This window comes from Sesamum indicum, linkage group LG11, assembly GCF_026168435.1.
Source record: "Sesamum indicum cultivar Baizhima isolate 11 linkage group LG11, ASM2616843v1, whole genome shotgun sequence".
Classification (NCBI taxonomy): domain Eukaryota; kingdom Viridiplantae; phylum Streptophyta; class Magnoliopsida; order Lamiales; family Pedaliaceae; genus Sesamum; species Sesamum indicum.
In genome coordinates, this window is record NC_142667.1 from 10,654,161 (window position 1) to 10,668,011 (window position 13,851).

At 31.7% G+C, this 13,851-nt stretch overlaps 2 protein-coding genes across 2 annotated transcripts; both read right to left on the minus strand.

Moving 5' to 3' along the window:
- Nucleotides 1-239: 239 nt before the first annotated feature.
- LOC105173615 (uncharacterized) lies at nt 240-3,866 on the minus strand. Its single transcript, XM_011095423.3, has 2 exons — nt 3,584-3,866; nt 240-932 (listed from the first exon to the last, which is right to left on the minus strand). Exons 1-2 carry the CDS (start codon nt 3,684-3,686, stop codon nt 619-621), a joined length of 417 nt encoding a protein of 138 aa, XP_011093725.1. The 5' UTR covers nt 3,687-3,866; the 3' UTR covers nt 240-618.
- A 3,430-nt stretch (nt 3,867-7,296) lies between these two features.
- On the minus strand, nt 7,297-9,026 carry LOC105173616 (putative GATA transcription factor 22). Its single transcript, XM_011095424.3, has 3 exons — nt 8,549-9,026; nt 8,051-8,401; nt 7,297-7,876 (listed from the first exon to the last, which is right to left on the minus strand). Exons 1-3 carry the CDS (start codon nt 8,771-8,773, stop codon nt 7,526-7,528), a joined length of 927 nt encoding a protein of 308 aa, XP_011093726.1. The 5' UTR covers nt 8,774-9,026; the 3' UTR covers nt 7,297-7,525.
- Nucleotides 9,027-13,851: the final 4,825 nt, after the last annotated feature.

Genomic DNA, 13,851 nt, shown 5'->3' on the forward strand with positions numbered 1-13,851 from the left:
TGGGTCTTTATCAATCAGAAAGAAGACATCGCCATGCTGAATATTCGTATATGCCTGATAAAAATAAGTAAAAAGGAATAGGTTGAGTAGATGCGGTTGGACATGGGCGTTACGAACTGAAATGTTGTTCAGACAAGATCGTTAAATCAAAACATGACAACATAACACTAACATGAATATGTATAACTTAATAATTCTCAACTCAAGTGAGATGGTAGCTATAAAAATTTAACCCAAAATTTGATAAAGTTCACATCAATTTGCACTCATGTGGACTGTTAGTATTGAATCAACACATCGTTGCTGTAAGTACAAACTCATATGGATGGTGAAGCCCCAAAGTAGCCACTTAAAGACTTGATAAGCAAATCTTTCCTTTTGCCTCACTCCGGACACCTCAAGTCTGAGAAAGTGAAACCAAAAATTTGTGAAATAAATTTCAAGCTTCTTTAGGCAGAACAAAGTAATTGTAAGCTTGAAAAGATACATGCCATTCCAACGATTGATTATGCTTTACAATATGTCTCAGCCAAGTGCTACAGAAATCAGCATTGTCTTTGGACACGCATTGCTAGAGGGGCATGCAAAGTTTGTCGATAGAAATGATCCCACTAGATGTTAGATGCTTGGGATTGACTGTAAACGGATAAACTCTTTAAGAATAGCTTTCTCTTCATCAATATGCTGCTTCTCATCTCTACTCCTGGGTTTTACTTTTCTTTTCTCTTCCAGCATCCATTTGAAAATTTCACGTTGCTGGTGCTCAGGAAGAGGCGGTCGCACGATCACGGGCCTCGTAATGGGAGGAGAGATTACGGGTTCCTCATCAACAGGAGGAGCAGTCACTGTAGCTGGAGGAGGCACAACTTCAGCAGGGACTTCACTTTTCTCTTTCACTTTTTCTTTCTTTCCCGGCTGCGCAAACATGTATGCTGAAAATACGAAAAATAAAGGAAGTCAGGATTTTCATAATTTAGCCAAAGGGCAAGGGAATGGAGGAAGCGACAAGTGCAATCTAGTGCACTTTTCACTCTTTGCTCAATGAATTTTTAGATTAACAATCACAGCACAGAACAGAACTTTCTAACAATAGAATGCTCATAAACAAATTGCCAAGAAGACCGACTGACTTAAACAAGCAGAAGGAAGGGGGCCACATTCTTTTAATTAGTTATAATGACCAAATAACCTACACACGAATGAGACAATGGATAAAGATTCCAGCACTACTGAAACCGGAAGTCCTGTTACATATACGGCTAAATTTGGCGAAGTTCAGGTTACCATATGTTCCCAAAATTCGTGATTTTCCTATAGATATTGATAAAAACTAAACATTCACATTTCAGTTTCTGAACTGGTGAAAAAATTTGCATGCAATCATCTTCTAGTAGTTAGAAATAAGCAGCAGAAAAAATCCTGCAGCAAATTCCTCTAAATCTATGATGTGAAAATTTGATACTGAAAAAATATTTTTTCACATCTCAATTTCCAATAATGCAAGGGGACGAAGACTCTGAAAAACCCACTCCCTAGTAGAAGACATTAGCAAGGTTGCTGGAACATGCAGTCGTAGTTTCAAACTATTATGCCCAAGTATCTATATCTAAATCCATTTGAACAGTTCTAATGAGCATTATATGAAAGATGTGTTAACTTTAAATCAAGAATGATGATCAAGCAACAAAAAATTCATTACAAGAAAATTGCACCTCCCAACTTTCTATAGCACAGGAACTACAAAATACAAAATCTGTTACTTAGTCGGACCATCACTTAGTTTTCCACTTGTCCCAAATAAATGATTTTTGTATGAGGTCTTATTTAGTAGATCCAAATCTGTGAAACTTTTGGGCACCTGCAACAATCACATTGGCTCTGTAAGTTGGTCGAGGAAGAATCACATTCACTACAGAACTTTTGGTGATCTCCTCGACTCCTATGTTTCAAACCACAGAGATTTTCCACTTTCCATGGCAATCTTCTATCCTGAAACAATGAGTAACCCTATTTATCTATTCCACACTATTATTTTTTTGTTTTGTGGGGTTCATTCCCAGCAAACCGCAGGATCCTATTCATGATCCTTGAAGTTAGTTTAGATAGGCTTAGCTGGACTTAATCAAACAATGCAATCTGCCACTCGTCTTTCAACTTAGAAACTCCAGAAACTTGCAGCAAGAATGAGCATAAAACATCAAGTCGTTACCATAAAAAATTTTCTCCTCATGTCATAGAACATGTGAATACTACTCGTTAACCAGATGGAAATTACAGCTGCTAGAACAAAAATCACAAGACCTACTGTACCAATGCCACTACAAACTATGACCTGATGGCTCCAACACAATTTCAGCACAGCAAAAAATACAATCATGAGCTTTAACCATTCAACAAGTTACCTTCATTTCAATCCCAGATCACTGGAGTTCATAAAGGGACATGCTATTCTGAAAGCCGACAGCGAATGCTATGGATAGAAAATGTCAGACTTAACCAGTAATGATGCAACCATGGTACAATGGCTGCTCTACTGACCAACACCATCCTCCATGACAAACCACAATCAACAGCCAGTCCCTTTACCCAACCAAATCACTATCAAGGATGCAGCTAGAATGCATCTGCTGCAATTTTTCATAGCCATCATACTTCTAGACATAGCTTTGACTGCCACCTTACTGCTGCCAATACTGCAGCCCAACACTATCACACTTCTTTGGCGCCACAAAGTGCCACCACTACTCACTAATAGACACAACATCTAAAAAGCCACCACTTCTCATGATCCCTGCAACACTTATTTCAGTTACATAGAATGATACAACAAGCCCTGGGGATCATTAACATGACCCTATATGACGAACACGGAGTACAATAATCATTAAACCACCTAAACAAGGAACAATTTCCACCAACACTATAATAGCCACATCTATTTCAAAAACCACACCTCACTGCGAACATTGCTTCCTCTTAGCCGAGTCACCAATTTCACTAGCATGATATCAAGTTCTACATCCGCAAACAGAAAGTTTCGTATCTATTACTTGTCAACTACTAGTACAACACAGGAAACAGGGTAACAAATTCATCATTACGCCACAATCTACTGATGAAAATCAGGGAAGCAAGCTGAATTCAAGATCATCTTTCATAACAAACACGGAAAGTAACAAAACTATTCGAGCCAACCCTGTTGCTCTTTAATTTAAACCCAGAGCATCCGTATGGAACGGCCAATAGAAACCACCAAAAACCTATACATTCAACTAAAGAATGTAAGTTATAAATCTTCGTCTTCAGTCCGAACTATCACCCGATACTCCCGATGCATACATTTCATACATGTAGACACATAAAATACTTGGCATGTAGAATGCATAAATTTAAGCTCTCGAAGCATACTCCACAGATCAAACCCACACAAAAACCCAAAACGAGTTCAAGAAAATCAATAAAATTAAGATCATAGAAAAACCCCAGATCAATCCGAAGTTAAAGCCCTAACGGGTTCCTGTATTTCAATAAATCAAAACCAAGAGAAGCAAAAAAGAAAACGAATGAAGCAAGAAACACTAACCACCAAGAGCGAAGTTGAAAATGAGGAAAACACGCCAAAGGAACTTGTAGCGTTTGATAGCAGGTTCGCTCGGAATGTGATTTACTGGTGGGCTTCCCTCCATTTTTCGTCTGTTCTTTGTTCCTTTCTTCCTGCGTTTTTGTAGAGGAAAATATGCAAATTCAACTGGGTTGGCAAATTTTCTTGATTTTTCTTTCCCGTTTTCACTTTATAAGCCAGAGGAAATGATTATGAGAGATTAGGAAACTTGGAATCCAGTTATTGGCTATTTGCAGTTGGATGAAAAAATTGAATTTTGAACCCTGTCATTGAGGCTTGCATTTATATTAAATTAAATAGATTTCAAAACTTGAATGAAACATATATTTATATATATACATATATATATATACACATATGTAAAACACAAAAAAGATTAGGGATGTCAATATGTTTAGGTTAGATTCGAACTCAACCTGTTTGGAGCAGATTTTGAAGTCTTAATCGAATTTCGGGACTAATCCCGAACTTAGTGATTTGGTGCCAAATTCTTTTATAATTTTATATAATTATATAAAGATATTTATACATATATGAATACATGTATATTTTATTTATGTATATAATGGATAAATTTAATTCTTTTACAAATCAATATAATGATAAATAGTTTAATTTTTTTTAATGTATTCATAAGTACCACATATTTCAAAAAATTTTGAAACATACAAATAGAAATTATTAATAAACAAATAACAATTCAGAAATATTATTTTTGGTATTTATAAATTTATGGTAGTATTATTTATACAAAAAATATATATTTCTTAATATCTTAAAAATATTAAATTAATTCAGGGCGAATTAGATATCGGGTTTTGATAAACCTAATCCGAACCCAATCGATTGATATCCCAAAACAATGCATCTAAAGGCAGCATAAATAGTAAACTCAACGTATTACTACAATAATACATAAAAAGGTTTAACTTTATACTAATATGACTATTTGCAATTATTTGATTTGTGTGATAATTTTTATAACTCATGATAGTATTTTGAAAAAATAATTAAATATTAAGATAACTCACACATCGTATCCTCCTCAAGAAAATTGAACACATAATATATACTAATAATAAAAAATAATCATGAATTAATATTTAGAACTAGACTTATTTAAATATTCATACTTTAAATAGATTTCTCTTTTCCCCCCCTATTCATCATATCAATAATTAAAATGCTGGACTCTTTACACCTCACTTTCTATCTATTTATTTTTGTTGATTCATGAAAAACTCAATGTTTTTAAAAAAAATATAATACAATTACATAGATAAATAACAATGGGGTTGTGTGTGTAAATGAAAATGATTACAAAAGCATCAAGAAAGATACATAGAATAAATGGGCTAAGGCCTAACTACTTCCAAAGTATTTTTGGGTATGTATATTGATTAAAAAGGCGGTCTTTACACGTTCTAAAAGTATAAATTACAATGGATTTTTTTAAAATTTGTTATAATTATAAATACTTTTTTAAAATTAATAGTCGTTTAATAAATGCTTTCTCGTGACAAGTTATTGTAGGGGGTACTTGATAGACGACGTTAACTCTAGGGGACATTTATAATTTTTCAAATAATAAATAAATATTTTTAATATATATAGGCAAATTTTAAAGAAACCCTTTGTAATTTACTTATTTTTTAAAAAGAAAAGGATGGTAAAATGCCCCTTGCAATTTGCGACTGAAATTACCCGTCCCAAATATTTCGTTCTGAATTTTCAGTTTTTCTTTTTTGTGATTGTTTTCGAAAGGTACCTTGATAAAGAGAGAAAGCATTAGGATTTATAATCACTCAAATTAAATCCTCGTTAGCGATCCATGTAGGACAGGTAATAATACCAAAACATTTTATTAATTGATTCAATTACATCATTATTGAAAGATAATTAAAACAAAAAAAACAATTTCTTAAAATTCTAGGAAATTAGCTAATTAGTCAAAATATGTACATTTCTTGAATAAGTAAAAAAAATATGTATCAAGAAAACTTTATTCTAATACTCAATCCAAAAAAATTCACTATATATATATATATATATATATATAGCTGACAAAGAAACTGTAGATGGGAGGAGGAAAGAGAAGCAGAAAGAAAAGGAAGAAACAAAAAGCAAGACATGATGAGAGTTCTTGAAATTATGTATTTGTTTTCTAGTATGAGAAATACAGAAAAAGAGAAAGGTGAAGAAAGACAGCATGCACAAAGCGATTTCGGACAGACTAAAAGGTTGCAATATTTGTATCGTATCATCACAATCATGATTGACGATGCATGAGGCAGTCAGCTCAGCAGGTCCCGGCAGGGCAGGCCCCCGCGCCCCCCTCCAGCCGCATATATATACCGCAAGATAACGCCCATCATCATCACCTCCAATATTACTCTGATATTTTTGCCTTTTAATTTTCTATCTTTCGTCCACACACACATATATATGATATATGTAAAGCCAAAATGATCAAAGGTTCAAGACCTCAACTTGCATGCATATATAAGGAAAAAAATACAAGTAATTTTTTTGTGATATTGCAAATGAACAAATTGTTCTATATAAAAAAAAAATAGCAATTTACCTCATTATATTTTTAAAAATTTAGCAATTTACTCCTGTGTTTTTTAAAATGAAACAATTACCTTTTCAGATAAGCAAATAAATTGCTTCATTTAAAAAAATATAGGGAGTAAATTGCTATTATAGGGAATAATTTTATAATTATATAGAGTTAATTTATATTAAACCCCATATATATATATATATATATATATATATAAACATGATGATTTTCTGTGCAAGAGGCTTTAATTGATAAATATACAGACATCCTGTTCACTAGTTTTGGTGCCCCGATTGTTGTTGTTATTGGATGATGATGTTGCATGCAGTGTATGGCAATAATTGATTTTGTCGTACAAATTTGTATTTGTCCATTGATCACATGATGTCATACTAATTAATATATATGCACTATTATTAATTTATGACTTTTAATAGCACGAAATGCATATGTATATATATATATATACATATATATATATATTTAGTTGTGAAAATACTTAGATTAGGGTTAATGTAACACGCTTCCTGTTGAATTATTATCAGCCCAAAAAATCCACTAGTTAGAAAATGGGTTGGTACGAAACGAAAATTAACACTCCATACTTAACGATTGAAGTTGTAATTTTCCCCTATGAGGTTATGTTTCAACTTGTCCACATCTAAATGCGTTTATAAGAAGAGGATTAAATGTAATATTGTGTAATTTAAATTATTTGATGTTTTTGTTCTTTAATTTTTAAAGTAGTATATTAGTCCTGCACGACCTTTTTTATTTTCATGGTCTCAGATTTTTTTTCGTCGGAGTTCACCACCACCTATTATAAGAAGGGTAAATTCCGGCGAAAAAAGAATTAATAGCAAAAATTAAAATGTGAAAGACCCAAATTTTACCATAAAAAGTTAAACGACAAAGATACTGACAAAAATGAGCCAATAGGAACAGTAGTCCCAATTTTAAAATACCACGTGAGATGCACATGCATTTTTCGGCTAGAAGGGTGAACTCTGACGAAAAAAAAGACTAACGAAATCGTGAAAATTAAAAAATATAGAACCAAAATACTACCTAAAAAGTTAAAGAACGTAAACAGCCGAATAACCTAACATCATAGCACCAAAAATACATTTAAGTCTGCAAGAATATTGCCACACAAAATTATTAATGTTCTTAATTTATTCATTTCCTTACTAAAAGAACACAATAATTAGAACCTCACTCACCAGAAAAATTCAAGCTCTTGCACCTTTAATCAAACTTTAACTCAACCCTAATCTCTATCTAGCTAGATCAAGAAACAAAAATACATATATAGTTCAAAGGGAAAAAACTAATATTCAACCATGAACCAGGCCTGAAGATAGAGCCATTAGCAGGATGGCAGCATCCTTCTCATCTTCAGGAAACACTCTATGTACTGCCAAATTGTTGCTCAAATTTATCAAGAACTCCTCCAATCTACTAGCTTTAGACGATGATGATGATGATGATGATCCAGCTGAAGCAATTTTGCAGCCTTTCTTTAGGCCTCCACTGACATTTTTGCCCGTTGTCTTCATCTCTTTGTGTTGCACCTTGATCTTCAATGTAGCCGGCCTGGCATTGGCCACCACCATGCCGTTGGCAGCAGCAGCAGCCATGGCCCGCCTCGCCTTCCTTTGCCTGATCCCGCACGCGTTGCAGAGCGACTGAGATAAGAATTAAACAAAACTCATATGTGCTCAGACATTACAAAAGATTACTACATATGTATGTTTGTTCGTTGTTGATGTTCTGAGCTTGAAAAATACTATATATTAAACTAATAAACTATTAATGTCGGGTTGATTAAAAATGCAAAAAGAATTGAAAAAATTAAATACCTTAGGGCCTTTGGGACCACTTCTCCAAAGGGGGGTCTTGGTGGTGTTGCAATCTGCACAAACCCTAATTGGGCTGTTGCTGTTGTATGAGGAACTGTTGCTGCTTAGATCAGTTTCCATAGAAGAGGATGGCTGCAGCAGCTGCTTGAATGAGGATACACTTATGCGATCCGTGTTCTTCATCTTCTGCATCACCCTCATCTTCGTAGACATCCATTTCACCGGTATATCCTTCTTTGCTAGCCCTTCGTCTTTGTTCTTCCAGAGGGTTAATTTCAGGCCACTATTAACCTTATTCTTCATCTCATCACACGATGATCCCCCGCGATAACCGTAAGTAGTACTGTCATCCTTACAACATGAAAATTCGAGAATTGATCATATTGTACTAACAACTAGTACTAGGATTACAAATTAAGTCATACAAATACAAAATATGTATATATGTATATATAAATTTATAAAAAAAACTATTGCACTATGTAATTAGGTATGTACCTCTTGAGGGTGAGGGTGGTACAATTGGTGATGATAGAATCCGGTGTGATCTTGAGCTGAACTAAAGAAGATAGGAGACGATGAGGCAGAAGACGATGGGGAAGATGAAACGACTTGATTGTGGTACTGATTCGGGGCAAACGGCTGGAGGAACTGATGATCATGATCGATACTGTCACTGATTTGATCTGTAGGAGAAGGCGAAGGGGACGAGTTTATGTTCATGATTGGCGACGAATTATATCGAAATTAAGGGCAACTTTTTCTTAATCAATGCAATGAATGAAGAAAACTAGGTGGCTAGCTAGGTTTGAGATGATTGAGAGGTGGGGAGGGGAGTAAAGAGAAATGTACTTGATGGTGTCTAAAAGGTCGTATTGAGCACAGTTCTGGAGCTGTTTTAAAGGAAGGGAAAATGCAAGCTTGGGGGTGGGGGTGGGGGGGTAAGAGATTCACGTGACTTCATGACAACCAAACAAACAAGTATAGAACAGACAAAGGAAAAAGAAGGAGCGAGCAGAATGCTACCACACGACCATTTGACAGAACCCTATCTCTAACACTTTCGTCCTAGCTAATTGGCACTTAATGTAATAGACACTGCTGGTTTAAATTGTTAGTACGAGATGCGAGATAATGTGATGGAGCAATGAGAGGATTAGATATTAGAGTATATATACATTGATCTATTAAGCACCAGTTTTAGCCTTGCATTTTCTTCTGGCTTTCTATGATCTTATCGTGTTAATAAACCCTACCTAATTTGAAATATATGGGACACACTTTTAGCTTAATGGTTAAAGCTGAAATCCCGTGAACAAGTTCCAAGTTTCACTAGATATGTGGGTAATTTTTTTACTTTTATCATTTGGGTGATTTGTTTCATCTTACGTAAATTATCGTAATTTATTTATTGTTCTTATTAGTTAAAATTAAATGTAATATTCTTCCTATATCTTTTACATTTTGGTGTTTTAGTCTTTTATTTTTCTAGGATAGCAAATAGATCCAATAACTTTTTAAATTTTTGTGATTTTGGTCCTTTTAATTCAGAGTTTTTGTTCACATTGATCAAAATTAAAAGTTACAGGATCTATTTGCTACTCTAGAAAGATAAAAGGCTAAATTGTCAAAGTACAAAAAATACTAAAGCAAAAATTTTGCTTCCATGCTCGCATAAATTGACCAATGGCAGAACAAGAGCCACCACAGAAGATATAACATTTAACCATGGCTAAAAATTGTCATGCTTATTAATAAATAATCGTAGCAAACAGTCAATGACTATGGTCACACAATGGTTGCTGGCCGTGATTTTTTTTAGAGTAGCTAAAATATTTGTTATAGCAAATGCTTGTACCATAGCTCTTAGCTGTGGCAAATAGTTTTTTCATAATGGAAAAACTTAATCGATTTTATTTAACTGTGGCTAATAATAGTTATTTACTATGATTTTTAACCATAACTATTAATATTGTAGCCAATAGTAGTTTTTTTTTGTCATGAACCTCAAAATGAAAAAAAGCACGTGCAGGGCACGTATATTTTTTCGACAATATTTGCAAATTTCAAAGACTGAAGAATTAAACCGTGAAAAATTAAAAAGTTATACGACTTCTTTACTGTCCTAGAAAGATAAACAATTAAAATGCCAAAATACAAAAGATACAAGACGAAAGTTACATTTAAACAGTAATATTAATATGTTGATTGAATTTATGTATTGCTCGTATTATCGAAATATGAATATACTCATATAATTACAATTTAAAAAGTATATATATATATATATATGGGACACGGACCAAAATTACAATATGGGAATCTGTTGCATTATCTCCTAATTTTGTTCTTTTCCGTTTTTTATTTTAATTTAATATTCCCCCCTATTTTGACTTGTGTGATTGTATTTCAACGGGTTTTGTTGTTGTTGGGCATGTCTCGTAGAGTTCAAACAGTACGTCTAAGCAATGAAATTGTATAAATTACATTTCAAATTAAGGGTCCCAAAAGTTTCCCTCTGCATTTATGTGACCATTTCATGAATTTCGGGATATATAAGTACAAATTATCCTCATCTGAAAATTAAAGTAAGTATAAAAGTCCTAAATGCTATATATATATATATATATATATATAATCTAAAAGATATTTTAATATTTTTAAAATACGTTAGTATTTTAAAATCAACGACGTACTATCATTATAATATCCAGCACGCAAATATATTAATATTTTTAAATTAAACAATAAATTTAAAATAAACAAAAAAATAACATATTATTATTAAAAATAAACTAAATATCTACATTCGTATGATTCGAACTTACAAATTATTGATTGTGAAACCTCCTGCCTTTTCAATTTGGACATGATTTTTTTTTTATTAATAACAGTATGTAAATCACAATAGCTCAATCGATATTTGAGTAATATCTCAATTTAATTAATAGATTAATATGACTAACAAAGATTAATAATTTATATAAAATAAGATAAACACTGATATAAATTGAGATAAATACCCATATATCTTATGCGAATCAAATCCATAAACTCAAATTTGAACATTAAAAATGGAAATGTTAGCATATCCCATTATCTTTCCTCCATGGAATTTTAAATTTGTCTCATTCACCTCTCTCTCCAATCACACACACACACACACACACACACACACACTATAATATAATATTCATACAATTAAAAAAAAAATAAAACAAATATCTATTAACCAGACATGATGTTACACTTGAGTAATTTTATATATATTTTTATATATAAATATGTATATGTAAATATTTTATGTTTAATATTACATTTTTAGAAGACAAAAATCACTGTTTATTGTCAAATTATATCTATTTTATATTATATATATATATATAAATATATATATTATATATAAAAAGTTGAATAATAAAAAAACACACAAATAAGGTGTGAAAACACAAAAGCAAACATTGAGTGTATTTATCTTGTCTCGAAAAATGCAAAAACATAAATTTAGACAATGCCTTAAAGTTTGAGTTAATTTTTGTCCCTTCGAAACTCAAATCCATTCTCATTTTCTTGTTTTAATATTTTACTCATTTCTATATATACATATAACTCCATCAATTAAAATTATATATCTCCAACACACTTCTATGCTCAATCACAAGTGCTTCATTCATCACGCAAAATTAGTCAAAATCATTTGGAAATAAATAAAGATCTAAAACACCACAAATCTTGATTATGACTACGCAACGGCTATCAATTATTATTAATGTTAACGAGGCCAAAAAATTAACTACAATTAAAAATAATCGCAAATACTTTGGCTATAATTAAATCATGAAAACATATTCATTAACCGTGATCAAAACATAATTTTTTTGAATTTGCTGTAGTGGTTAAGCCGTAGTCGAGAAACATTCTTTTTTTATGTCGGTATATAAGGCATCTCAATCGTCATCTGCCAAAATATTCAGGGCGTTTGATTTTACTTTTAAAAATTAATTTTTAATTTTACACTATTTTAATCATGTAAATTTTAAACTTTTGTCCTAGAGTTTGATGTAAAAAATTCGAAATTAATGTATGAGGGGGGTAAGTATAAATTGCCTAAATATAAGCAAACCGTCTCAGCATTAAAAAGCGCATGCGTAAATGACTGAACATGCTCAGACACGCTTTTAGTAGAGTAGACTGATCACAGTCTCCCTCGCATGTGAAACTTTGTACTTGCCCAAATGCCTGTAGTACTTCTCTCTTATGTGATGTAAAATTACCACCTTTTCTCATGAACCGATATTTTCAAAAATCACTCTATACAGTATTGAACATTTATCGTATGTATATTCGAAAAATACGTATTGAATACATTTTTTTTTTCGAGTATCCGAAACTTTAGGCAAGTTTTATGCAATTTACAAATACTCTCTAAGAAAATCTTATAATTTTAGATTTTTTTGGGTTGATTTTCATGCCAAATTTCGTTTTCTTTTTGTAATTTAATCAGCGTAGGGAAATTCTTAACAATTAACCAGAAAATAATTTTAAATATTCGCATTTTCAGCCAACCATAAAAATAAAAATATATGGTAGTGGTAAATTAAAATTTACATAAAAAAAGAGATAAAACATAAGATTTAAAATTAGATAGATCATATTCATATTTAGATATGTAACCAAAAATACAATCATATGCTTGGTAAATAAATTTGTTCTTTGAAACGTGTGTAAATCGCAAGGGTTCTTCTAAAGTTTGTCATAATTATAAATACCTCATTTTTTTTAAAAAATTATAAATATCCCTATAAAATTAACGATTGTATGCCAAAGACCCACTACAAAGAATTATCACAGAGTGGATATGTATTTATTTGATGATCATTAATATCAAATGAGTATTTATAATTTTTAAAATAATGTGAGAATAATTATAATTATAACAAATTTTTTAAAAGTAGATTATAATTTACCTTTTACAATGTAGATATATATATTACAGCATGATGGTTGGTTTGCATGACAGAATTTAATATTTTTTGTGAGTACGTAGGTTAGTATTGCCAAAAAGCATTGAATGCGAATGCAGGCAAAGGACAGCAACACCTTCGCCATATCCCACACCCCATTTATCATATTGTCATACTTTATGGGAAATTTTAATCCGAATTCAAATTGAGTATGAACTAATTATATGGCAAGCATAATATATGGATTGATTATGTGATTTATGTATAATTTAAAAAAATTGATCAATCACATCGCAGATGTGATATACTTACTTTGTGATTTGTTTGATTCGGCCAAACTTGATTTGGGCAAGAATTTTTCTTTAATTAGTATTTTCTACTGCTACATATAAATAAGCGTTCTATATTGATTGCATACGAGAAGTTTAAGCGGCTTATAAATTTCAAAGGTTTTTTTTTTAGCAATGCGCCTTTTCAAAACAAAATCGTGAGAATCATACGAAATCAGAGTAGATAATATGTCATACAATGATACACTTATCGAATTGTAAGCGGCATCACTCACATGCACATTTCAAATTAATTTTGCCCATCATCGTTATCCTTCTCAAAATATGAGTCTCATATTGAAATTTCAAAGGCTCAGTATTATTTTTTTTATTTTTGAAATGATAGACAATTTAATATTTATTGGAAAAATAACTAAATAATATTTAGATTAAAAAATTTGATGGATTGGAATTTCAATTGCATTTTCTATTTCATTTAACATAAACAGTAAATCATTATTGTACATATAGATTATATCGTCTATTTTTATTTAAGAAATTTTTTTGT

Coding starts and splice junctions, on each gene's coding strand:
- LOC105173615 (XM_011095423.3), bottom strand. CDS start 3,686: ATGGAGGGAAGCCCACCAGTAAATCACATTCCGAGCGAACCTGCTATC. Junction 933..3,583: donor TTTCAACTTCGCTCTTGGTG/GTTAGTGTTTCT, acceptor TCGTATTTTCAG/CATACATGTTTGCGCAGCCG.
- LOC105173616 (XM_011095424.3), bottom strand. CDS start 8,773: ATGAACATAAACTCGTCCCCTTCGCCTTCTCCTACAGATCAAATCAGT. Junction 8,402..8,548: donor ACCACCCTCACCCTCAAGAG/GTACATACCTAA, acceptor TCATGTTGTAAG/GATGACAGTACTACTTACGG. Junction 7,877..8,050: donor GTGGTCCCAAAGGCCCTAAG/GTATTTAATTTT, acceptor TTCTTATCTCAG/TCGCTCTGCAACGCGTGCGG.